The sequence below is a fragment of the Salmo salar genome, chromosome ssa18 (genome assembly GCF_905237065.1).
Source record: "Salmo salar chromosome ssa18, Ssal_v3.1, whole genome shotgun sequence".
NCBI lineage: Eukaryota > Metazoa > Chordata > Actinopteri > Salmoniformes > Salmonidae > Salmo > Salmo salar.
Genome location: NC_059459.1, coordinates 67940327 through 67966818, shown reverse-complemented (window position 1 = coordinate 67966818; position 26492 = coordinate 67940327). Strand labels below are relative to the sequence as shown.

The 26492-nt window shown below is 45.7% G+C and overlaps 1 protein-coding gene across 3 annotated transcripts in view; it reads right to left on the bottom strand.

Annotated features, from left to right (window-relative positions):
- LOC106577822 (sushi, von Willebrand factor type A, EGF and pentraxin domain-containing protein 1) overlaps positions 1-26492 on the bottom strand; it is a 192705-nt gene that overhangs the window by 13687 nt on the left and 152526 nt on the right. For 2 of the 3 annotated variants that reach the window (XM_045701415.1, XM_045701417.1), the window contains 10 exons: positions 23664-26434; positions 23190-23421; positions 22155-22310; positions 21256-21319; positions 20986-21159; positions 20574-20750; positions 17841-18026; positions 8677-8847; positions 8110-8205; positions 3637-3732 (listed from right to left, as the gene is read on the bottom strand). In XM_045701415.1, coding sequence (XP_045557371.1) covers positions 3637-3732; positions 8110-8205; positions 8677-8847; positions 17841-18026; positions 20574-20750; positions 20986-21159; positions 21256-21319; positions 22155-22310; positions 23190-23421; positions 23664-26434 — 4123 coding nt within the window. The remainder of the gene's footprint in view (positions 1-3636; positions 3733-8109; positions 8206-8676; positions 8848-17840; positions 18027-20573; positions 20751-20985; positions 21160-21255; positions 21320-22154; positions 22311-23189; positions 23422-23663; positions 26435-26492) is intronic. The other variant, XM_045701416.1, reaches the window with a different exon arrangement.

Here is a 26492-nt window from a genome sequence, read left to right as displayed (position 1 = left end):
AAACGTAACGCACTGTGCCGTACACACACAGAAATAACAATAACCCACAAACACAGGTGGGGAACAGGCTGCCTAAGTATGATTCCTAATCAGAGACAACGATAGACAGCTGCCTCTGATTAGGAACCGTACTCGGCCCAACAAAGAAATACAAAAACAACATAGACATAAAACACATAGAATGCCCACCCCATGTCAGACCCTGACCTAATCAAACAGAGAAAAACGACTCTCTCAAGTCAGAGCATGACAGTACCCCCCCCCCCAAAGGTGCGGACTCCCGGCCGCAAACCTGAACCTATAGGGGAGGGTCCGGGTGGGCATCTACTCATGGTGGCGGCTCTGGTTCGGGACGTAGCCCTCACACCGCCCGCTGATCCCCCCGCTTCTGTGTCGCCGGAGGAACCAGACCACGGATCAGCGCCGGAGGCTCTGAACTGCCGACCGTCGCTGAAGACTCAGGGCTGCGGAGCGTCGCTGGAGGCTCCGGGCTGCGGAGCGTCGCTGGAGGCTCCGGGCTGAGGAGCGTCGCTGGAGGCTCCGGGCTGAGGAGCGTCGCTGGAGGCTCCGGGCTGAGGAGCATCGCTGGAGGCTCCGGACCATTGATCATCACTGGAGGCTTCCTACGGGGAGCTGGAACCGGTCTCACCAGACTGGGGAGACACACAGGAGACTGGGTGCGCAGAGCAGGCACAGGGCACACTGGGCCACGGAGGCGCACCGGAGGTCTGGAGCTCAGAGCTGGCACACCCCATCCTGGCTGGATGGTCACTGTAGCCCAGCAAGGGCGGGGCGCTGGCACGGGACGAACTGTACTGCGCTGGTGAACGGGGGTACCGTGCGTAGAGCAGGCGCAGTATAACCTGGGCCGTAGAGACACACTGGAGACCAGACACGCTGAGCCGGCGCACTTCTTCCTGGCTGACGGCCAACTCTAGCACGGCAACTGTGAGGAGCTTGCACCGAGCGCACCGGGCTGTGAGTGCGCACCGGCGACACAGTGCGCATCACCGCATAATACGGTGCTTGCTCGGTCACTTGCTCCCCACGGTAAGCATGGGGAGTTGGCTCAGGTCTCAACCCCGACCTCGCCAATCTCTCCGTGTGCCACCCCCCCAATTCTTTTATTGCCGCTGCCTCTCGGGCTTCTGTCGTTGATTCTCCCCGGTCCAGCTCGTCCTCCCAGTCAGCGCACGCTGCTTGGCCTTCTTGTGGTGGGTGATCTCTGTCAGGGCTTTCAGAAGGATCGGACCAATACGCAGCGTGATCGTAGTTCCACATCTTTTATTAAATCGTGAAACTAACTGCAATAACCAATACACTTGAAATACAAAATAAGAAAGCCGTGACGCAGAGCAGGCATACACTACTCACAAAATAATCACCCACAAAACACCAGTGGGACAAACATCAACTTAAATATGGCCTCTAGTTAGAGACAACGACAACCGGCTGCCTCTAATTGGAGGTCATGCCAAAGAAAAACTAACCTAGAAATACAAAAACGGACAAAAACCCCCTGTCACGCCCTGACCTACTCTACCATAGAAAATAACAACTGACTATGGTCAGGACGTGACAGTAAGAGTCAGAATCTCATCTACAAGACTTCCTCATAATAACAGATGTTTCCTGGTAGAACCCTTGATTACTCAGGCGAACTGGCAATGCAGTCTTCCCTCTGGGCAGAATAACTTGGTCTCACCTTTTTTCTAGGGAAACACTATCAAAATGGTGTTTTCCACATCCATATTCTCCTGAAATGCATACAAACATTTATTTCAAACAGAAAGGAGGTCATGATTGAACAGAAAAGGAGAAGAAAGGTATTAGTGGCTTTGTTTCAGTATTACTGCGTCAACAAATGATGTCATCATGTCTGAGAGAACCAAAGCACACTGGCATACTGTACAGTAGATATTATGTTGTTGCCACTCACTGACGAGGCCCTTCTAACTGCCCTTCGGGGATTAATAAAGTTGTATGGAATTGAATTGAACAGTATGCCTAACAATCCAAGAGGTAGTCTGTCTATAGGAAAGGGTCATGTTTCAGTCCATGCTTCTACGATGATGGTAGTGGTTGCTTTGGACTCTGTTTAAGAGCAATGCCTGTCACTGCAAAAGCTCGGTTGTCACAGACGTGTGTGTGACATTACTACGGCAACAGTAGCCTACAGTATGACGCACGCTGACAGAGAAATGATGGATAAGTACGTCGGATCATTCATTCTCTCCCTGATGTCACTTAAAATTCCCCCTTCATTCCTGTCCATATGTGGCTCGATTCAGGAAACTAGGCAGATGTCACAAGTCACGACTTCACAGGAGAGCCATTTCAACGTAATTGTTTTATCAAAATGCGTTTTTTGGCAGAAATGCCTTCTCCAACATGTGAACTTTCATGTGACTTAATAACAAACGTTTATGCCATCTGTAAATACGAATACATTTGTTAAATTATGAGCCTAGTTGGTTTAGCCAAAGATAAAGACAGGAACCCACTAGCCATGATTGGCTGAGATAATGAGTGAGCTGGACATGCCGAGAGACGATTTTCAGATTGTTCTGTGGTGTAGCATCTTGGGTCTATAAAATGAGCTGCTCGTTATGTGTAGATAATCCTTTCTACTGCAGTTTCTTTCTGAAATATAACGTTAGCATGGAGAACTGCAAATATGTTGCTACTGCTCTCAATAACATTGTCGCCTTGAATTTATCAGGTGATATTGACAAAGGTCAGTGGGAGTAACGGGTTGCAATGTCTTCTGATTTTGTTGTTATTCTCGGTTTTACAGCTTCGAGGCTCCGGAGTCTGACAAATCATTACCAGCCTAGAACACAATACTGCATTTATTCTAAGCAGCTACAAGGTCTCCATCCTAACTATGAGGTGTGGGGGAAAAAACTCCTATTACTTCTTTTAAGAAAAAGTGTTTTAAGAAAACTCAAAGTTATCTGGTAACTGAAGTAGTTTTGGGACAGCTCAAAGTAAGAACTTCCTAAAATATCTGCAGCTTTATTTTTTTAAGCCTATTTCAAAAGCTTCGTTTAATGATTTTTGCTTCACTGCTTTTATCAGTGACAACCTGGTGACGTCCCTATCCCTATCTCCCATCTCCCTAGAGGCCACAAGATAATATTTTCCTTACAAAAGTCCTATTAAGCATTCCACACAAGCTAAGGCCCCTACTGTAGGTAAGTATGCTTATATTGTAGTCACAAAGTGGAAACCCTCTCAGGAGGAAATAAATTAGGGATACAGCTGTGTCTCACATCAATGAGCACCTCACACACACACTCACCACTGTGAAACAAACACAAACGCACACACACACTCCTCACCGACAAATTAAGACAACACATATGTAACCGATGTGAAATGGCTAGTTAGTTAGCGGTGGTGCGCGCTAATAGCGTTTCAATCAGTGACGTCACTCGCTCTGAGACTTGAAGTAGGGTTTCCCCTCAAGGGCCGCGGCTTTTGTGGCGCGATAGGTAACGATGCTTCGTGGGTGTCAGTTGTTGATGTGTGCAAGGGTCCCTGGTTCGAGCCCAGGTTGGGGCGAAGAGAGGGACAGAACCTACACTGTTACACATACACACCCACCGCTGTGACACACTCTCACATACTTACCACTGTGACAGCGCGTCCCCGTCCAGCCCGTGGGACACTCGCACTGGTAGGGTGCCGTGCACCGCCCGCCGTTCAGACACGGCAGGATGCAGATAGCTGTGATTTGATTGGAGGAGAGACACAAACATAAACTGGAAGCCATCGCCACATGATGAGTCATCAACATTTATGTGTTTCACCACACTGACTAAACCTCTGGGGTCATTCAACACAGGCAAGCTGTGTGTGTTGTGGGTAGCAAGCGGTGGTCAAAGAGCAGCTTTCTCTCTGGCTACGTCCAACATGGCACCTTAATTCTCTATATAGTGTACTACTCTGCTGTGTACAGTGCATTCGGAAAGAATTTAGACCTCTTCCCTTTTTCCACATTTTGTTACGTTACGGCCTTATTCTAAAATGGATTCAATAAAAACCTTTCCTCATCAATCTACACACAATTCCCCATAATGACATGGCAAAAACAGGTTTTGTATACATTTTTGCAAATGTATAAAAAATAAATACCTTATTTATATAACTATTCAGACCCTTTGCTATGAGACTCGAAATTGAGTTCAGGTGCATCTTTGATCATCCAGGTTTCCATTGATCATCCTTGAGATGTTTCTACAACTTGATTGGAGTCCACCTGTGGTAAATTCAATTGACTGGACATGATTTGGAAAGACACACATCTGTCTATATAAGGTCCCACAGTTGACAGTGCATGTCAGAGCAAAAACAAAGCCATGAGGTCGAAATAATTGTCCGTAGAGCTCCGAGACAGGATTGTGTCAAGGCACAGATCTGGGGAAAAGATACCAAAAAATGTCAGCAGCATTGAAGGTCCCCAAGAACACAGTGGCCTCCATCATTCATACATGGAAGAAGTTTGGAACCACCAAGACTCTTCCTAAAGCTGGCCGCCTGGCCAAACCGAGCAATCGGGGGAGAAGGGCCTTGGTCAGGGAGGTGACCAAGAACCTGATTGCCACTCTGATAGAGCTCAAGAGTTCATCTGTGGAAATGGGAGAACCTTCCAGAAGGGCAACCATCTCTGCAGCACTCCACCGATCAGGCCTTTATGGTAGAGTGGCCAGATGGAAGCCACTCCTCAGTAAAAGGCACATGACAGCCCACTTGGAGTTTGCCAATGGACTTTCAGACCATGAGAAAAGATTCTATGGTCTGATGAAACAAAGGCAGCATCATGCTGTGGGGATGTTATTCAGCGGTAGGGACTGGGAGACTAGTTAAGATCAAGGGAAAGATGAACAGAGCAAAGTACAGAGAGATGAAAACCTGCTCCAGAGCGCTCAGGACCTCAGACTGGGGTGACGGTTCACCAACAACAGGACAACAACCCTAAGCACACAGCCAAGACAATGCAGGAGTGGCTTCGGGACAAGTCTCTGAATGTCCATGTGCAGCCCAGCCAGAGCCCGGACATGAACCCGATCGAACATCTCTGGAGAGACCTGAAAATAGCTGTGCAGCGACAACAACAAAGTACTGAGTTAAGGGTTTGAATACTTATGTACATGTGATGTTGACGTTTTTTAAATTTAAATTTGCAAAAAATGTATACATTTGCAAAAAACTGAAAAAAACGTATTTTTCTTTAGCATTATGGGATATTATTTGTGGTTTGATGAGAACGTTTAAAAAATATATATATTTTAGAATAAGGCTGTAACGTCACAAATAGTGTTTCAGACCCAATCTCTCTACTGTGTGAATAGGGTTTCAGACTCAACCTCTCTACTGTGTGAATGGGGTTTCAGGCTCAACCTCTCTCTACTGTGTAAATAGGGTTTCAGGCTCAACCTCTCTACTGTGTGAATAGGGTTTCAGGCTCAACCTCTCTCTACTGTGTGAATAGGGTTTCAGGCTCAACCTCTCTCTACTGTGTGGATATGGTTTCAGGCTCAACCTCTCCCTACTGTGTGAATAGGGTTTCAGACATAACCTCTCTACTGTGTGAATAGGGTTTCAGGCTCAACCTCTCTCTACTGTGTGGATATGGTTTCAGGCTCAACCTCTCCCTACTGTGTGAATAGGGTTTCAGACATAACCTCTCTACTGTGTGAATAGGGTTTCAGGCTCAACCTCTACTGTGTGAATAGGGTTTTAGACTCAACCTCTCTACTGTGTGAATAGGATTTCAGGCTCAACCTCTCTACTGTGTGAATAGGGTTTCAGGCTCAACCTCTCTACTGTGTCAATGGGGTTTCAGGCTCAACCTCTCTACTGTGTGAATAGGATTTCAGGCTCAACCTCTCTGCTGTGTGAATAGGGTTTCAGGCTCAACCTCTCTACTGTGTGAATAGGATTTCAGGCTCAACCTCTCTATTGTATCAATGGGGTTTCAGGCTCAACCTCTCTCTACTGTGGGAATAGGGTTTCAGGCTCAACTTCTCTCACTGGGGAAGACAGACAGGGTTGGGGAGTAACAGACTACATGTAATCCGTTACATGTAAGGGATTACAAAAAAAAGGTAACTGAAATCCTGTACGTTACCAGCAAAAATATTGTAATCAAAACATCTTTGACACTTCTCTGTTTTCTCAATGACATTCAAATCAGCATTGAAAAAAGGGGCAATTTCAAGTTTGTTCCACCTGAGAAAGTCTGACCACAAGTCAGAGACCACTATGATGACACACCAAATGTGTGTGTATGGATCGTGGGAAAAGAGCAGGAAAATGCACTCTTGCAACATCTGCATAGTGCAGATCCCAGCCTATGGAATAAAAGTGGGGATTTTATTGCTAAATCTAATTCATGCTGATAAATAAAATCCATAGGCCTAATGGACACATGCTCTAACTTGCACACTTTTGATAGACTGAGAGAGGCAATCTGTAGTTGCTACATCCATTTTGGACTTATAAATTATATATATACATTGATACTTGAAGAGTATAACTTATAAATGCCTTATAAGTTTAGTTCAACTGTCACTCTCCATGAGAACCAAACATATAAGCTTGTTTTTCTCCGATGTTTGTAAACATTGTAAATGTAAACAAACATCGTATAGTCTCATAAAACAATCCTTTTGATATCATGAATGGTCAGTCCTTGCATCCATAGCTCTGTCTATTAATATTAGAGTGGTTACATTTCTCCAAGCCCATCCCTCAGTTTATTACCAAAACAGAGGCGGGGCAAACATTTTGTTATCGTTTCATCTATGGATTTGCCCTTTAAACAGCTGCACATTATCAAGTTATCAAAGTGTCACCAACAAAAAGGTAAACAAAAGGCCTATAGCAAATGCAGTATATGACATTCATTTTTCAGTAGTGCTAAAAGCATGCCATTCCGTGAGCGCAGAATACATTTTTCAACTCGAATCAATGAGCCCAATCAGTCCTCCATGACAACAAAATCCTAAACAACAGAGTAGGGCTGGCTAATAAGTCCTTAGTTTTGGGGTCATGCTCAGGTTAAACAACTTGGCTAATCTATACTTGACTCTTTCCAAGTCCTATTCTTGAAGATCAAGGGGCATAACATTTATTGGATTGACTGGAATTCTGACAGACTTTGGTTTTTAATGTAAAGATATCATTTTATCATATTATTATATGTAGTAGAAAGCGATGGGTTAGAAGAAGCCTACATAACCAACCCAAAAAATGAAATGTAACATCCATATATTGCCAGCTATGTAAACTTTAACATTGATTTATCCTGCAATAGATGTGGTTAAATTGGTAAGATACATTTTTATCTTCTTCTAATGCCTTAATCTAAAAGTAACTGAATGTAATTAGATTACATTACTGAGTTTGGGCAATCCAAAAGTTACTTTACTGATGACAATTTTGGACAGGTAACTAGTAACAGATTACATTTAGTAAGTAATCTACCCAACCCTGAAGACGGAGTACACAAAAGCTGTGAAAATTTTCAGACAGATGGGGAAATATTTTCCTTATGTGTCTCTGTGATTTTAGACTATCTAATGTGAGTACATACTATTCTACTCTGACTGTGTAAAGCTAGCTGAGTAAATTCCCCCAGAATCAGTGAAACAGTGTGTGTCTGTTCCTGGCTGCAGTGTGGATCCACTTTCTCTGACTGACTCTTTACTTGTGATGAGAGGAGGGACTGAGATCTCAATCCAATTCATTTCAATTCAATTCAAGGGGCTTTATTGGCATGGGAAACATATGTTAACATTACCAAAGCAAGTGAAGTAGATAATATACAAAAGTGAAATAAACAATAAAAATCTCTCTCACACACACACACACACACACACACACACACACACACACACACACACACACACACACACACACACACACACACACACACACACACACACACACACACACACACACACACACACACACACACACACACACACACACACACACACACACACACACACACACACACACACACACACACACACCTCAAGTCTGCCCATCAACCCAAAATAAATGTGATTGGTTGATTGAGTAATTGATAATACTTACGTTCCTCACACAGTCTGCCCATCCACCCCTCAGGACAGGAACAGGTGTTGGGTCTGTGACACACCCCTCCGTTCAGGCACTGCAGCCAACACACCGCTGGGGAGAACAGGAAGACACACACACCTGATTAAAGCCAAAGTACTGAGACATCCTCCAAACAGTCCCCATCTGACGTGTAGAGAGGCTCCATAGGAGAGAAAGCATTCAGTTAAGATAGCTAGTACTGTTTAATAGAAAATAGATAATGATACTGGTAGTCATGCCGTGATTGGCCTTGACCATGCAACTTCATGCACTGGAATAAAGACAGCATTCTAAAAAAACGGCATTTCTTTATAGAAATTGTTCAAACCACATAGCCACCCAACAGACGGTGCCATAGAGACAGGCATCCCTAGGCATCCCTATCTTTATAGTATGTACAAGTAAAGTGGGAAGTGTGTACAGGCAGAGTAGGGAGTGTGTACAGCACAAGGGACTGGTGAAGCGGAGGGGAGGGCACGCAAGGTGTCAGGAGTAGACAGGATGCCCTCCTTTTAGGTCGCAGTAGGGGTGCAGTCTCTCTACCTCTGCAGGCAGGAGGGGGGGTCCAGGTCCTGTTCTCCAGACACACACTCCTGCCGTGGCCCTCCACGGCATACCCTCCGAAACACGAGTACACGGCCACGTCCCCGAACTGGAACACCGCCCCCCGCACCACCCCGTTGGCCACGTGGAGAGGGGGGCCGCAGGACACCCCTGTGCCAAAACGGACGGACAGCCCCTCTGGTTACTTACAACACACGTGTATCTAAACGTTTTGATAGTAAGAAGTCTGTCTCTGCTTTTCAACAAAGAAACATGAATAGAATAACTTTTCCCCTAGGGATGATGGGAGGTGTTGCCAGAGAAGTCATCTTTGGATAATATCACCTCAAATCAAATCAGTAAATAACACATTGAATGGTCTGTCATACAAAGTATGCATTGCAGCTGTGTCAAGTCTTCAAAGAAACATTGTGAATGCCATGCAGAGACGTGTCGAAGAGTGTGACTCAACAGAGTGTGTATTAATTTTCCTTGTAAGGCCTAGAAAACCAATCCAACCAATGAGAATACGTCAAAGTGTTGGACAAGCTAGAGCCAGACAGACATGCAAATATATCTCCCTCTACACACCATACAAAGAAACAACAAGGTACTGTATAGCAACAGTACAACAACAGAATCAAGCAAGTTAGGGAGAATGAAAACACAGTGTAAACACCCTGCAAATGGTTTCCATAGCAGCAGTAAACCCAGAATTAGCCACAAACATGCCCGCCACAACAGATCTGCTTAATGGAACCCATTCATCAAGTGTAACACAAGCTGCCCACAGAGACAGAGACAGAGGAGAGACGGAGATGGAGGAGACAGAGAAGAGACAGAGGAGAGACAGAGACAGAGGAGAGATAGAGACAGTGGAGAGACAGAGGAGAGACAGAGACAGAGGAGAGACAAAGAGACAGAGACAGAGAAGAGACAGAGGAGAGACAGAGGAGAAACAGAGGAGAGACAGAGGACAGAGAGGAGAGACTGAGGAGAGACAGAGGAGAGACAGAGGAGAGACTGAGGAGAGACAGAGACAGAGGAGAGACAGAGGAGAGACAGAGGAGAGACAGAGGAGAGATAGAGGAGAGAGAGGAGAGACTGAGGAGAGACAGAGGAGAGACAGAGGAGAGACTGAGGAGAGACAGAGACAGAGGAGAGACAGAGGAGAGACAGAGGAGAGACAGAGGAGAGACAGAGACAGAGGAGAGACAGAGGAGAGAAAGAGACAGAGGAGAGATAGAGGAGAGACAGAGGAGAGACAGAGACAGAGGAGAGACAGAGGAGAGACAGAGGAGAGACAGAGACAGAGGAGAGACAGAGGAGAGACAGAGGAGAGACAGAGACAGAGGAGAGACAGAGGAGAGACAGAGACAGAGGAGAGACAGAGGAGAGACAGAGACAGAGGAGAGATAGAGGAGAGACAGAGGAGAGACAGAGGAGAGACAGAGACAGAGGAGAGACAGAGGAGAGACAGAGACAGAGGAGAGATAGAGGAGAGACAGAGGAGAGACAGAGGAGAGACAGAGACAGAGGAGAGACAGAGGAGAGACAGAGACAGAGGAGAGATAGAGGAGAGACAGAGGAGAGACAGAGACAGAGGAGAGACAGAGGAGAGACAGAGAAGAGACAGAGGAGAGACTGAGGAGAGACAGAGACTGAGGAGAGACAGAGACAGAGGAGAGACAGAGGAGAGACAGAGGAGAGACAGAGGAGAGACAGAGGAGAGACAGAGGAGAGACAGAGGAGAGACAGAGGAGAGACAGAGGAGAGACAGAGGAGAGACAGAGGAGAGACAGAGGAGAGGAAGTGATGGAAAACTACAGAAGACGATAGTAAGGATCCATGCTCAATGTGCAGTCAGCAGGTCACGCAGACATCAAAGGAGAAAACATGCAGGGGTGGATCCTATATCAATGTACATGTTTAGTTTCTGCAATTGTAATATTGTTATGTTACAAGTTGATTCACTTCTCTATAGTAAAAAGAGTTATAGAAAAAAAACTGTGGACTTGACACAGTATCATGATCCCAAAAATTCACAGAAAGACCAGCATATCACGTTACCCACTGCACAGATGCCTCCTTGTTTCTTGGAAGAATGAGAGAAGGCGACTGACTAGCGTGGGAGCACAGCGTGATGACTCAATCACCATTTATGATATTGTTTGGAAGGCAGACCATCTGTGGGCTACCACAGAGGTCAAACACACCTTATCAGGGACTATCTGACTGATGAAACTTGAATCGACTAAATGAATGTTACTGTGTGAATTAAATTGTCATGTTTGGATTGTTTCAAGAGTTCATAAAGAGCTATGAATTTGTAGATATTTTATTGTACTGTAAGTGCAATCGATTTATTGTTACAGAGAAACTGTTATTCTGTTCGTCAGACGGCGAATAGTTCAAAGAGGAGCGACACGGGGGTGTGCTTTTATCATACGGTGTTGAGGTGTGGTGATTAGAATAGAGATTGTGTGTGAAGTTGTATGCCTTTTGTTTTAATGTTTTGGGCCATGCAAAGTGATGTTAATTAGAAGATAGGACATACTGGGAGTTGGCGCTATTGGAAGAATAAAAGCTGGGTTTAAATGTTGATCATGGAGCCATTGGTAAACCAATCTCCTGATCTACGTTTCTATGTCATAGTGGTGAATTTTCTATGCTATTAAGACTTGATATGTTGTATTGTTTTTAATTGTGAAGATTTCTGGTGTGTACCATTTCTTAATTGTATTCTTATTGCGTAACTGTAATAAATCAGATTACTTTTAAATGGATAGGAACCATAGTCTTATCATTTCTGACTAATATTCCTTGAATTATTATTTGGTGAAATGTGTAATGGTAAATCCACTCCTGTGGCTCAGTTGGTAGAGCATGGTGTTTGCAACGCCAGCATGGTGTGTGCAACGCCAGGGTTGTGGGTTCGATTCCCACGGGGGGCCAGTACAAAAAAAAAATGCATAAAATGAAATGTATGCATTCACTACTGTAAGTCGCTCTGGATAAGAGCGTCTGCTAAATGACTAAAATGTAAATGTTATTCACAATATACATAGCATATATGCTCAACCTCTAACTTCGCATCTCTGAGCTTAGGTTAACTCAATCGTTTAATGCTAGGACACTGACTGCAAGATATTAGCTCTTTGTCCCTTAACCTCTTAATAATTATATAACGGTAAACCTCGACACATGCATAGCAACCGCTGCTATCCCCACTGGATACGACTATGGGTCTGTAGCATTCACATAATGACGGAGTCAGACTGATGAATATAGTTCATAATTCAACAATCATTACACATCTACATAATGGCGACCCCTCATCCTCAGTCAACGGGGATTTCCACCAACCTACATAATGGTTGGATCATTTCCACCACAGTAGAAATGGTGACTCATTCAGTTGATGAGGATTTTCTATATTACACTAGACTTGTACGTGTACAGATCCATCCCCATTGAAATCCTATTCTAATTCCAAACTGTATGTTCCCACCATTCATTCAAGAAACACACAAGCTTGGAAGGAAACACAGCACAACAGGAAATGGTTTAGAATATGCAGCAATGATTTTGCTTTGCAAACAACCCGAGCGTCAGATATTTCCCCATGTAAATCTTGTTTTAAGTAACCTATGTGCTCACCATCTGCTGGCTTCCACATTTCTAACCTCTGTGTTGTGGGTGAAACAACAGCAGTAAATTCAGTTTATTTAAACAGTCATCTTCGTTATCTCTAAACTAAAGTGTCACGTAATTGGTCAGCTGCGCGATTAAGTTCTGGGTCCATACTGGTTAAGAGATGAAGAGACGCTAGAATGGCGAGCTCCACCTTCTCTCCTTGCACGTAATGGGACGAATGGACCCTCCCCTTCCAAAATTGGAAAGATGCTTACCCCTGCAAAATGGTGATTTGTCAAAAGAAACAGTGATGGAAAAGCCTAAGCCCTGGAACTACTGCTGCTTGTAATCCCACACATCCCATTCCTTCCCCACAGATTCTATGGTACCAGTTATGTTTACGTAGATCCGTCCAAGAGATATTATATAAGCAGCTAAAGCTGCTAAAAAAAATGCTTGTGTGAGTTGATCATGTTCTGTTCTTGGGTCAAGTCGTGTATCAGTATGTGTAACCGCTCGTGTGAGAATACACTACAGTCGTGTCCAAAAGTTTTGAGAATGACACAAATATAAATTTTCACAAAGTCTGCTGCCTCAGTTTGTATGATGGCAATTTGCATATACTCCAGAATGTTATGAAGAGTGATCAGATGAATTGCAATTAATTGCAAAGTCCCTCTTTGCCATGCAAATGAACTGAATCCCCCAAAAACATTTCCACTGCATTTCAGCCCTGCCACAAAAGGACCAGCTGACATCATGTCTGTGATTTTCTCGTTAATACAGGTGTGAGTGTTGACGAGGACAAGGCTGGAGATCACTCTATCATGCTGATTGAATTCGAATAACAGACTGGAAGCTTCAAAAGGAGGGTGGTGCTTGGAATCATTGTTCTTCCTCTGTCAGCCATGGTTACCTGCAAGGAAACACGTGCCTTCATCATTGCTTTGCACTAAAAGGGCTTCACAGGCAAGGATATTGCTGCCAGTAAGCTTGCACCTAAATCAACCATTTATCGGATCATCAAGAACTTCAAGGAGAGCGGTTCAATTGTTGTGACGAAGGCTTCAGGAAAGAAAGTCCAGCAAGCGCCAGGACCGTCTCCTAAAGTTGATTGAGCTGCGAGATTGGGGCATCACCAGTACAGAGCTTGCTCAGGAATGGCAGCAGGCAGGTGTGAGTGCATCTGCACGCACAGTGAGGCGAAGACTTTTGGAGATGGCCTGGTGTCAAGAAGGGCAGCAAAGAAGCCACTTCTCTCCAGGAAAAACATCAGGGACAGACTGATATTCTGCAAAAGGTACAGGGATTGGACTGCTGAAGACTGGGGTAAAGTCATTTTCTCTGATGAATCCCCTTTCCGATTGTTTGGGGCATCTGGAAAAAAGCTTGTCCGGAGAAGATAAGGTGAGTGCTACCATCAGTCCTGTGTCATGCCAACAGTAAAGCATCCTGAGACCATTCATGTGTGGGGTTGCTTCTCAGCCAAGGGAGTGGGCTCACTCACAATTTTGCCTAAGAACACAGCCATGAATAAAGAATGGTACCAACACATCCTCAGAGAGCAACTTCTCCCAACCATCCAGGAACAGTTTGGTGACGAACAATGCCTGTTCCAGCATGACGTGGCAACTTGCCATAAGGCAAGAGTGATAACTAAGTGGCTCGGGGAACAAAATATAGATATTTTGGGTCCATGGCCAGGAAACTCCCCAGACCTTAATCCCATTGAGAACTTGTGGTCAATCCTCAAGAGGCGGGTGGACAAACAAAAACCCACAAATTCTGACGAACTCCAAGCATTGGTTATGCAAGAATGGGCTGCCATCAGTCAGGATGTGGCCCAGAACTTAATTGACAGCATGCCAGGGTGGATTGCAGAGGTCTTGAAAAAGAAGGGGAAACACTGCAAATATTGACTCTTTGCATCAACTTCATGTAATTGTCAATAAAAGCCTTCGACACTTATGAAATGCTTGTAATTATACTTCAGCTTTCCATAGTAACATCTGACAAAAATATCTAAAGACAATGAAGCAGCAAACTTTGTGAAAATGAATATTTGTGTCAAAACTTTTGACCATGACTGTACAGTTGAAGTCAGAAGTTTACATACACCTTAGCCAAATACATTTAAACTCAGTTTTTCACAATTCCTGACATTTAGTCCTAGTAAAAATTCTCTGTCTTAGGTCAGTTAGGATCGCCACTGTCACGTCCTGGCCAGTATAAGGGTTAATTGGTATTGTAGTTTGGTCAGGACGTGGCAGAGGGTATTCGTTTTATGTGGTTCGGGGTGGTGTGTTTGTTGAAGGGGCATTTGATTTAAGTATTCCGGGGTTTTTGGGCACTGTTTGGTTTTCATGTATTCTATGTTTAGTCTAGTGTGTCTGTTTCTATGTTTGGTTAATTGGGGCTGGGACTCTCAGTTGAAGGCAGGTGTTGTCTATTTGCCTTTGATTGAGAGTCCCATATATTAGGGTGTGTTTGTGTTTGTCATTTGTGGGAGATTGTTCCGTGTTTAGTGTATGTCAACATTACAGGACTGTCAGTTTATCGTTCGTTCTCTTTTTGTTATTTTTGTGTTCATTTTGGAGTGAATAAATGTTCAAAATGAACAACCGCATGCCTGCTGCGTTTTGGTCCATTTCTACCGACGAGAACTGTGACAGCCCCCATATTTTAAGAATGTGAAATGTCAGAATAATAGTAGAGAGAATTATTTATTTCAGCTTTTATTTCTTTCATCACATTCCCAGTGGGTCAGAAGTTTACATACACTCAATTAGTATTTGGTAGCATTGCCTTTACATTTTTTAACTTGGGTCAAACATTTCGGGTAGCCTTCCACAAGCTTCCAACAATAAGTTGGGTGAATTTTGGCCCATTCCTCCTGACAGAGCTGGTGTAACTGAGTCAGGTTTGTAGGCCTCCTTGCTTGCACACACTTTTTCAGTTCTGCCCACAAATGTTCTATAGGAATGAGGTCAGGGCTTTGTGATGGCCACTCCAATACCTTGACATTGTTGTCTTTAAGCCATTTTGCCACAACTTTGGAAGTATGCTTGGGGTCATTGTCCATTTGGAAGACCCATTTGCGACCAAGCTTTAACTTCCTGACTGATGTCTTGAGATGTTGCTTCAATATATCCACATCATTTTCCCATCCCCGTGATGCCATCTATTTTGTGAAGTGCACCAGTCCCTCCTGCAGCAAAGCACCCCCACAACATGATGCTGCCACCCCCGTGCTTCACGGTTGGGATGGTGTTCTTTGGTTTGCAAGCCTCCCCCTTTTTCCTCCAAACATAACGATGGTCATTATGGCCGAACAATTCTATTTTTGTTTCATCAGACCAGAGGACATTTCTCCAAAAAGTATGATCTTTGTCCCCATGTGCAGTTGCAAACCGTAGTCTGGCTTTTTTATTGTGGTTTTGGAGCAGTGGCTTCTTCCTTGCTGAGCGGCCTTTCAGGTTATGTCGATATAGGACTCGTTTTACTGTGGATACAGATACTTTTGTACCTGTATCTTCACAAGGTCCTTTGCTGTTGTTCTGGGATTGATTTGCACTTTTTGCACCAAAGTACGTTCATCTCTAGGAGACAGAACGCGTCTCCTTCCTGAGCGGTATGACGGCTGAGTGGTGCCATTGTGTTTATACTTGCGTACTATTGTTTGTATAGATGAACGTGGTACCTTCAGGCGTTTGGAAATTGCTCCCAAGGATGAACCAGACTTGTGGATGTCTACAATTTTGTTTCTGTGGTCTTGGCTGATTTATTTTGATTTTCCCATGATGTCAAGCAAAGAGGCACTGAGTTTGAAGGTTGGCCTTGAAATACATCCACAGGTACACCTCAAATTGAGTCAAATGATGTCAATAAGCCTATCAGAAGCTTCTAAAGCCATGACATCATTTTCTGGAATTTTCCAAGCTGTTTAAAGGCACAGTCAACTTAGTGTATGTAAACTTCTGACCCACTAGAATTGTGATACAGTGAATTATAAGTGAAATAATCCGTCTGTAAACAATTGTTGGAAAAATTACTTTTGTCATGCACAAACAATGTCCTAACCGACTTGCCAAAACTATAGTTTTTTAACAAGACATTTGTGGAGTGGTTGAAAAACGAGTGTTAATGACTAAGTGTATGTAAACTTCTGACTTCAACTGTATGTGTTTCTCTTTTACAGCCACAGACTCAAGTGATATCTGTGTCTTTGTCACCGCGGATAGTGGAGCGATTCTAGGAATCTGAGAGAACTAAGGGCAATTAAAAGCAATGTTCCAGCGGTCGTGGAGACTACATTCACGGTAAAAGCTGCGTATGTCGGCTAAACTGGAAATTACCTTCAGATTTTTACGCGGATCTTCCACGATACTTTGGTGATACACATTGAATCCAGCCCTCGATCGCCTCCCAAATGGCATCCTTTTCCCTATATAGTGCACTACTTTTGACGAGAGCTTTATGGGCCCTGGTCAATAGTAGTGGACTATAAAGGGAATAGGAGGTCATTTGGTACGCATTTCTACATTATATCAGAGTAAACTCCCACCCGGTAAACAACAATATCAATATGGTGACTCATTCTCAACTGTAACTAATCTCTCACATCTTGTAACTAATCTCTCATATCTACCCTGTGGGACATGGGTGTTCCTTCCACCTACTGTAGGCTGCATCTGAAATGGAACCCTATTCACTATATAGTGCACTACTTTTAAAACCAGGGCCCATAGGGCCAGGGTCAAAAGTAGTGCACTATATAGGGAGCAGAGTGCCATTTCGGCCACAACCTAGAGAACACACTTTATGGCTGCACTGATTTATGGCTGTTCTTCTTAATAAAACACTAACCTTGACGTGTACCAGATGAAGGAAAGTTGAGAGAGAGAGAGAGAGAGAGAGAGAGAGAGGGAGAGAGAGAGAGAGAGAGAGAGACGGAGGATGACGGAGGAAGTAAGATTCAATCCTTTTATGTTGACCAGAATGCTACACCTTATCGTTAAATTGTCGTTTCGTTCCAATGTCAATATCCTCGTTGGGACGTGAAGTAATAAAATACTAACATGTGGTGGAGGGGTTGGTGTAGCCTACCTACCAGTCATGTCTTACATTGTTGACCAGACACTCTCGGCGTAGTGTACTGGGTTGTCCTGATGAGGTAGGTTTTGTGTTCAGGCTTTCGTTCTAGCCCTGCGCTAACCTAACTTAGCAGGCATAGAAAGATGCCTAAGCAAAGTCTCCACAGAAGTTAGTCTGAAAATACTGTGTCCCTAAAAACCAGCAACATCCGCTTTCTGCCAATGTCGCTAAGGCTGGCCCTGCACTTGTTTTAGTGGTTAATGGTTTATTTATTAACCTTAGTTAACCAGGTAAATAAAGGTGGTTGGCAACACATTCTCTTGTACAATAATGAGCTGATGGTTGTGTTAGTACTGGGCTGGAACAAAACCCTACACCCCATGTGGATCTCCAGGACCAGGCTTGAAGAACAGTAGTTTAAAGCCTCTACTCACTCTCACAGGCAGTGCTGACTGAGGTCCATGTCTGGTCGCTCCTACAGGTGATGGAGGCGGTGCCTTTCGCCTGGTGGCCCTTGGGACAGGCGAACGGTAATGACTGACCCACGTAGAACAGCTGTTTAGAAGTGTTACCACTCCCGCTGCTCTCCTTCCATCCAGGGGGAGGGGGACATGGTTTGGCTGCATGGGGAGACACAGAGTATAGTGTTGGATTACGATGTAGACATGACAAAGTGTGTAAAATGTAGGGGGGAATAGCAGTAGGGCAGCATGAATATGTATGAATGTGTGTATACAGGGTATGATGGTGGATTAGAGACAGGTTCAGCAAAAGCAAAAGCAAATGTTCATAACAAGGTGTGTAAATATTTGTGAGACTATGTCAGCTCTGTGGGTCACCTATAATGACAGAGTTCTCTATTACATGCTTTGCTCAAGTAGCAGAATATCACTCTGGGAAAAGCTAAGTCAGTAGCTATGTTTCCATTACTTTTATCCAGCGATTTTTTTGTTGATGTCGACGTTTAGAAAGTTTGCATTGAAAATTGATTGCTTGTTACGGTGCATTTCCGTTGAACTGTAATGACGCCTTAAAGCAAAAACCTACTGTCGAATATAAATGAACTGGTTTCCATGATCCATTTAGGCTAATTGCGCAATGGACTCCCGAGTGGTGCAGCGGTCTAAGGTGCAAGAGGTACAAGAGGTGTCACTACAGTCCCTGGTTCAAATCCAGGATGTATCACATCCGGCCGTGATTTGGAGTCCCAAAGGGCGGCTCACAATTGGCCCAGCGTCGTCCGGGGTTGGCCGTCATTATAAATAAGAATTTGTTCTTAACTGACTTGCCTAGTTAAATTAACGTTTAAAAATAAATAATAATAAATAGGCGACAGCCTGCAGCCTATGCCCTCCCACCTATCTATTTCATGTCTCAGGTTACCCGCAAAAGCCAGCATGGATAGAATGCAAGAATTGATTAATATTTGCCATTCTAATAACGATCATGTGCCAACGTATCGTCACGGTCTGTGCCATGGTGAGATTTGCACTCCTGCTATCGATCTGGAAACAAATTGGATGGTGAAACTTGCATCCAGCCAACCGAAAAGCAAGGCGAAGCAATTCAGGCAGTCTCGAAAGTCCAGACAATCCCTGTCCTGCAATGACACATTCTTTTTAGAGTTGAAAAATAGATTTAGCATACAGTAGGCGTTTAGGATTAAACCAGTAGTTGAGCTTTATAGTTGCGTAATAACATCACGTGCCCTGCGTACCTTCAAAATGATTCGGCATCATAATTTATTCGAAAAACATATTTTCCATTTGTCGCAATAAAGAAAATTCGACAACATACAAATCCACCCCTGTGGAAGGGATAAAAATGTCGATCTTTATAAAATGTATTCGATAGCGGCCATTTCCATTACACATGTCGCAATGTTTTTTTGTTGCTACATAGCTTTTCTCTAATACACCTGGAAACCTCCCTAATGATCGTGTCAATGAACTCTAATCTAAGGAGCATAGATACACCATGTTGGGCTGTCATTTCATTTAGCCTTAATCAGCCATCAGTGCTCTTATACTGCGTTTACACAGGCTGTCCAAATCTGGTATTTTTTCAATAAAGGGTCTTGAAAACAATCTGATGTTAAAAGACCTGATGTGATTAGTGGACAAAATATCAGAATTTGTCTGCCTGTGTAAGCAGCCTTAATCACATTATTTTCAGGGCATTGGCTACAGTTATGAAACTGCCTGTCAAACAGTGTTGATGTTGCAAAGTATTCCAGGCATTCTATGTGTCGGCTCTCCCTCCCCTCCCTCTGTGGTGTGTGTGTGTGTGTGTGTGTGTGTGTGTGTGTGTGTGTGTGTGTGTGTGTGTGTGTGTGTGTTGGCTCTCCCTTCCTCCCCTCCCTCTGTGGTGTGTGTGTGTGTGTGTGTGTGTGTGTGTGTGTGTGTGTGTGTGTGTGTGTGTGTGTGTGTGTGTGTGTGTGTGTGTGTGTGTGTGTGTGTGTTGGCTCTCCCTTCCTCCCCTCCCTCTGTGGTGTGTGTGTGTGTGTGTGTGTGTGTGTGTGTGTGTGTGTGTGTGTGTGTGTGTGTGTGTTTGGCTCTCCCTCCCCTCCCTCTGTGGTGTGTGTGTGTGTGTGTGGTGTGTGCGCGTGTGTGTGTGTGTGTGTGTGTGTGTGTGTGTGTGTGTGTGTGTGCTGTGTGTGTGTGTGTGTGTGTGTGTGTGTGTGTGTGTGTGTGTGTGTGTGTGTGTGTGTGTGTGTGTGTGTGTGTGTGTGTGTGTGTGTGTGTGTGTGTGTGTGTGTGTGTGTGTGTGTGTGTGTGTGTGTGTGTGTGTTTGTCAACCCTCCCCTCCCTCTGTGGTGTGGTATTAGTGTGTGTCTGTGTGTGTGGTTTCTTGTGCAAAGCTGATGTCCAAACCCCTAAAGAATGTGACGTGTGGAAATACATTTGGTTTTCTCTGGTTTGTTCTCATTGTAGATTGGGTGCAAACCAATAGTAAGAACAGGGCCTGAGCTAAATGAATAAGATAAAACCATCAGCTGTCTCTTTTATTCTGTCAGGAGGTTTCCCTGACTATGTGACCTTACCAGGAAAAACTGGACCCTATTTTCAGTCATGTGACCTGACCAAGAAAAACTCCTGCCCTGATTCTATGAAGCAAGAAGAAAAATAAGAGATTCCAACACATTCATGTTTGTCTCAGAGTCGTACGTTGACAGAAGGGGAAGATGGAGCTCCATGTCCCGTCGCCCATACACGCCACCAGAGCATCCCCTTGTAGGGCGTAGCCTTTATCACACTGAAACACTACAGCACGCCCGGTGGTCAGGCTGCGCTCCTGCACCCTGCCATTCAACAACTCTTTGGGGATGTTACAACCCTGGCCAACTGAGAGGGGGAGGGGGAGAAGGAGAGAGAGGGGAGAGAGAGAGAGAGAGAGAGAGAGAGAGGAAGAGGGAGAGAGAGATGGAGAAAGAGAGAGGGAGGGGGATAATAAAGAACCTTTATTTTCCATACTTCACATTTCAAGTTGCCTTGTCAAACATTTCCAAAACCATTGCTTAGGAGACATTTGAACAGATACAGACTGTGGACAATACGATGAACTAGGAATAATTCATACCTTCACACGTTGGTGCAGGCAAACTCCATGTTCCATTGGCCAAACAGGTGAGGTTCTGTGGACCAATTAGATGTAGGCCAGGGTTGCAAACATAGCTGACGTTGCTCTGGTACGTCTCCCCTGATGCCTGTAACTCTGCATTCTCCACTGAGGGAGGTGGACCACACAACACAGCTGAGGACACACAAGATGGGAGAAGGAAACTGGAGTTAAATGAGGTTCATAAGCATTGCATGAATGAATGGATTGGACGTGTGCTCACACACTTACCGACACAGGTAGGCTGAGCCCTGTTCCATGTTCTATCACCTTGACAGGTTTGTACAGAGTCTCCCTGTAACAAGGTGAGTATTAAACACAGTATTAAACACTGAAGACATACTTTATACACTAAATAGACACTGGGCATTGTGAATCTCTCTGTAAACATACAGTGACTCAGCTTTCTCTCACAGTGACTCAGATTTCTCTGGTAACATTATGACCCACCATTTTATAGGAAATTGCATCATGTGATTTCCAGTAATGGAACATCAGCCTAGGCATTAGCAGATTACTTTTCACCCGAAGTACGGGTGAAGGAGCATTTATTAGACTTCTCACTGTAGCAATTGAAAAAATTCCATGCACTCAAAATATTATGATCAATGAGGTTTTGCACAAAAAGGCTCCTTAACAGCTTCTACCCCAAAGCCATAAGACTGCTGAACAATTAATCAAATGGCCACCCGGACTGTTTACATTGACCCCCCTTTTATTATACTGCTGCTACTCGCTGTTTATTATCTATGCATAGTCACTTTAGAAATGACCTTGACTAACCTGTACCGTCGCACATTGACTCGGTACTGGTACCCCCTGTATATACCTCGTTATTTTTATGTAATTTTCTGGTGTTACTTTTTGATTTGATTTATTTTCAGTTTAGTTTATTTAGTAAATATTTAACTTAACTCTTAACTCTATTTCTTGAACTGCATTGTTGGTTAAGGGCTTGTAAGTAAGCATTTCACGGTAAGGTCTACAGTACATCTGTTGTATTTGGCGCATATGACAAATACAATTTGATTTGATTTGAAATGTAAGCTAAATTGTCGATATTTTTCTCTGCTCTGTAATAATATTGTAATGTCAATATTGTAATAATGTAATTTTGTATCAGACATTACCTTCATCTCAAACCCAGGCAGGCAGGTGTACAAGACGATGTCTCCGTAGCTGTAACTGTCCCCCTTGGAGATACCATGGGGAAGAGGAGGAGGCTTCTCACAAACCACCAGAACACAGGAGACAGAGGAGAGGCCTGGAGACCAGCTACCACCCAGCTACAACAACAGAATGAGTTAATAATCATGACATTAATTCATATTCAGTAAACATCTGTGAATGGTGGATCTGTAAATCTCGCTAGATACCTATGCTAAACGACTACAATGTGAACGATGAAAAGCCAGAATGAACATAGGAAGGATTGAGAGACGTGAGTACGGACCAGAGAGCTGTCTAGAGTAAAAAAAAAAGTAGAAGTGAGAAAGTTGAGATTGTTGAACATAATACACACTGAGTGTACAAATCATTAGGAACATCTGCTCTTTCCATGACATAGACTGACCAGGTGAATCTGCGTGAAATGTATGATCCCTTATTGATGTCGCTTGTTAAATCCACTTCAATCAGTGTAGATGAAGGGGAGGAGACAGGTTAAAGAAGGATTGTTAAGCCTTGAGACAATTGAGACATGGATTGTGTGTGTGTGCCATTCAGAGGGTGAATGGGCAAGACAAAAGATTTAACTGCCTTTTGAACAGGGTATGGTAGTAGGTGCCAGGCACACCGGTTTGAGTGTCAAGAACTGCAACGCTGCTGGGTTTTTCATTCTCAACAGTTTCATATGTGTATCAAGAATGGTCCACCACCCAAAGGACATCCAGCCAACTTGACACAACTGAAGGAAGCACTGGAGTCAACATGGGCCAGCATCCCTGTGGAACGCTTTCGACACCTTGAGTCCATTCCCCGATGAATTGAGGCTGATCTGAGGGCAGAAGGGGCTGCTAATGTTTTGTGCACTCATTGTATATTATATTAAAATGTTATCCAACATCACTGACCATCGCAACACATCGACCATGTCGACACTTGAGTGGGTGTAAATTGGGTGTAAATCATCTCTTCATGTTTTCAGTGTATTAAAACTGTCTTACCAGACACTCTGCCAGGTCTGGCCCCTGCAGGAGGAACCCTGGTGGGCAGGAGAAGGTGACTGCCCCCCCTACAGGGGTGAGGTCCTCCCCCGTGACCAGGATGTGGGTGGTGAGGTTGGCAGGGAGCAGGCATGGGGCGGGGCGGCACCTGATGATGTGTTTAGACCAGGTGCCGTCATACTGACAGGTCAGAGAGTCAGACTGGCTGGTCAGCTCATACCCCTCATCACACCTAGAGAGAGAGAGAGGGGAGGGAGAGAGAGAGAAAGAGAAATGGGAGATGGGGGTGAGGGAGGGAGGGAGAGAGAGAGAGACAGGAAGAGAAAGAGAAAGAGGGAGAGAGGATGTGAGAGAGAGCGAGAAAGAGGGAGAGGGATAATAAATACCATACTATCTACTTGAATAGCACTTCTCTAACACCTAGATGAACAAAGAGGTTTTAACTCTCTGAAAGATACCGAACATCAAATTCACCTGTATTGGATCTGGCTTCCGAAGGTAAACCTCTCTCCCACCACGTGAGCATGTGGTTCAGCAGTTGGCTCTCCACAGGAGACGGGCTCACAGCTGATCCTCACCTCGCCCCACCTGCCCTCCCTACCACAGGTAACATGGGGGTAGGACCCCTTCATCTGGTAACCCGGCCTGCACCTGTAGGTAACTGTGTCTGGGACAGTGGAGCTGGCGCCCTGCAGGACAGTATGGGGTACTGCAGGCGGGGCAGCCACGCACCTCCCCCGGCTACACACAGGAACACCCGGGCTCCACACCCCGCCCTTCTCACAAGTTGCAGCCGCCGGCCCCAGGACCTTATAGCCCTCATCGCAGAGGAAGAAGACGCGGTCGCCGCAGGTATGGTCGCGCCCTAGAACCACCCCGTATTTTAACACTGGAGGGGTGCAGAGGCAGGGGCGGCACTCCGGTACCGTCCCGACCCAATGGCCTTGGGCGGAACAGCGTAGGACGGGGTCACCGAAGACCTCGTACCCGTCAAAACACACGTACTCCACGACATCATCATAGTGGAAGCTGGAGCCGTTGAGGTAACCGTGGCTGATGTCCTGCGGCGGGTCACAGGTGATGATGTCACAGCGAGGGGGGGGTCCTTCCCCCCAGAGTCCGTCCCCTCGACACATACGCTTGGGTTCGCCGCCACTGAGGATGTACCCCTCCTCACACTCATACCACACCTCACGGCTGTAGCCAAAGTCAGAGCCCAGGACTCGACCGTTGGGGATGGGTGCTGGTCTACCACAGTGGGCTGGACGGCACTCAGGCGACCCATGACTCCAGGTACCATCGGCCTGACAGACACTAACAGAGGGGCCTTGTAGGAGCAAGCCAGACTTACAGCTCAGCGCTACATGTTTGTTAAACGTATATTCCTTCCCTGTCACAGTGACATCACTAGGAACGACGGGAGAGCCACAGGAGATAGGCTCACACCAAGGCTTCTCAGAGTCCCACTTCCCGTCCGCCTTACAAGTCCTGGTGTCACCGCCCTTCAGGACGAACCCGGAACTACACTCGTAATGCAACACCTCCAGATACAGGAAGGAGTCTCCCTCGGCCGAGCCGTTATCGATGTCACCCGGGTCACCGCAGGATATAGGTCGGCAGACAGGCGGTACGTCGCTCCACTGTCGGCCCGCCACACACTGTCTGACTGACTCCCCCTCTAACTCGTAGCCCTCCTCACAGCTGTACTTCACCAGGCTACCCAGGGATGTGTCTGTGACGTTCACAGAACCGTGGTCCGGGCTGGGCGGCTCCTCACACTCGGCAGGAACACACATGGGAGCTGTCCCGTTCCACCCCCCCTCCTCCAGGCACACTAAGGCAGTAGAGGTTGTAAGCTCATAGCTCTTATGGCAGCGGTACACTATCACAGTCCCATGCAGGAAGCTCATATCCATGGGTGATAATGGCACTGTAGCGCCACCTATAGGCCTGGAGGTTATAGCATCGTCCCTCCTGGCTAGCTCCGCATTCGGATCCAAGAGCCTCGAATACTCGCCGAAGTCGATATGAGGGGGCAGGCCGCAGTCAGAAGGGATGCAGACTGGGACGGAACTGGACCAACCAAACTCCTCACAGGTCAGGTGGTTCTGGCCGACCAATTGGAAGCCAGGGAAACAGCTGTAGAAGATGGTGACGCCAAACTTGTGGTCGAGACCCTCCACGAAGCCGTTGTCTATGGGGTTCGGTGGAGCGCAGTAGATCTGGACACACACGGGCGTCCCCTGGTCCCACTCCCCGTTCGCTAGACACTTCAGCGTCTCCGGACCATGTAGACGGTAACCACGGTGACAGGAGAAGTTGACCACGTGGTTGAACTGGAGTTTGGTATATGCCACCTTCCCATTGGGTATCTCTTTCGGGACGGAGCACTCGATTGGTTGACAGGAAGGTACACCGCCGATCCAGAGCCCACTTTCACCACAGAGTACCGTAGCGTTACCAATCAAGCTATACCCAGGTTTACAGCTGTAGAGAGCCGTGCTGAGGTACATCAGTCCCTGAACGTCCACTATGCCGTTAGCTATCTCTACAGGTTGGGGACACTCTACTGGGATGCACTCTGGGACAGGACTGCTCCAATATCCATCTGCCTGGCAGGTCACAGACCCCTCCTTCCTCAGAGTAAACCCGTCCATGCAGGAGTAGCTCACCACCGTGCCGAAATAGGATGGAGTAGACAACGGTGCCGATGACGGGTCACCAAATGCCACCTCGGGCGGAGGACCGCAAAACACCTGCTTGCAAACAGGGAAGGTGTCGTTCCACTCCTGGGCTAGGGTGCAGCTGAGGGTCCGGGCGCCGTGGAGAACGTAGCCGTCCTCGCAGGACAGTTCCACGATACCAGAGTCCAAACTACGTAGAACCAGGTGGTTCTCATGTAGGGGCGGTTCTGGGCACTGGACCAGCGAGCAGTGTGGATGACTCGACTTGTCCCACTTGCCGTACTTCAGACACGTCCACACAGCATCGCCGGTTAGCTTGTAGCCCTCGTCGCAGACATACTCAACCTTGTGGCCCACCTCGAAGACGGAGCCAATGGAGCCACGGTGTTGGCCGTGCAGGATGATGGGCGGAGGGTCGCAGGTCAGGATGTGGCAGACGGGCGGGTCGCCGTTGGACCATTGGCGGTTGGCCTGGCACACTCTCTCCGGATGTCCGGTCAGTTGGTAGCCGTCGTCGCACGCATATGTCACCTTGCTGTTGAAGATGAAATTACCTTTGTTCTGTGGGTTGGAACACAAAATAAGATGTTTTATGATACAGAGTAGACTGTGTTTTGAC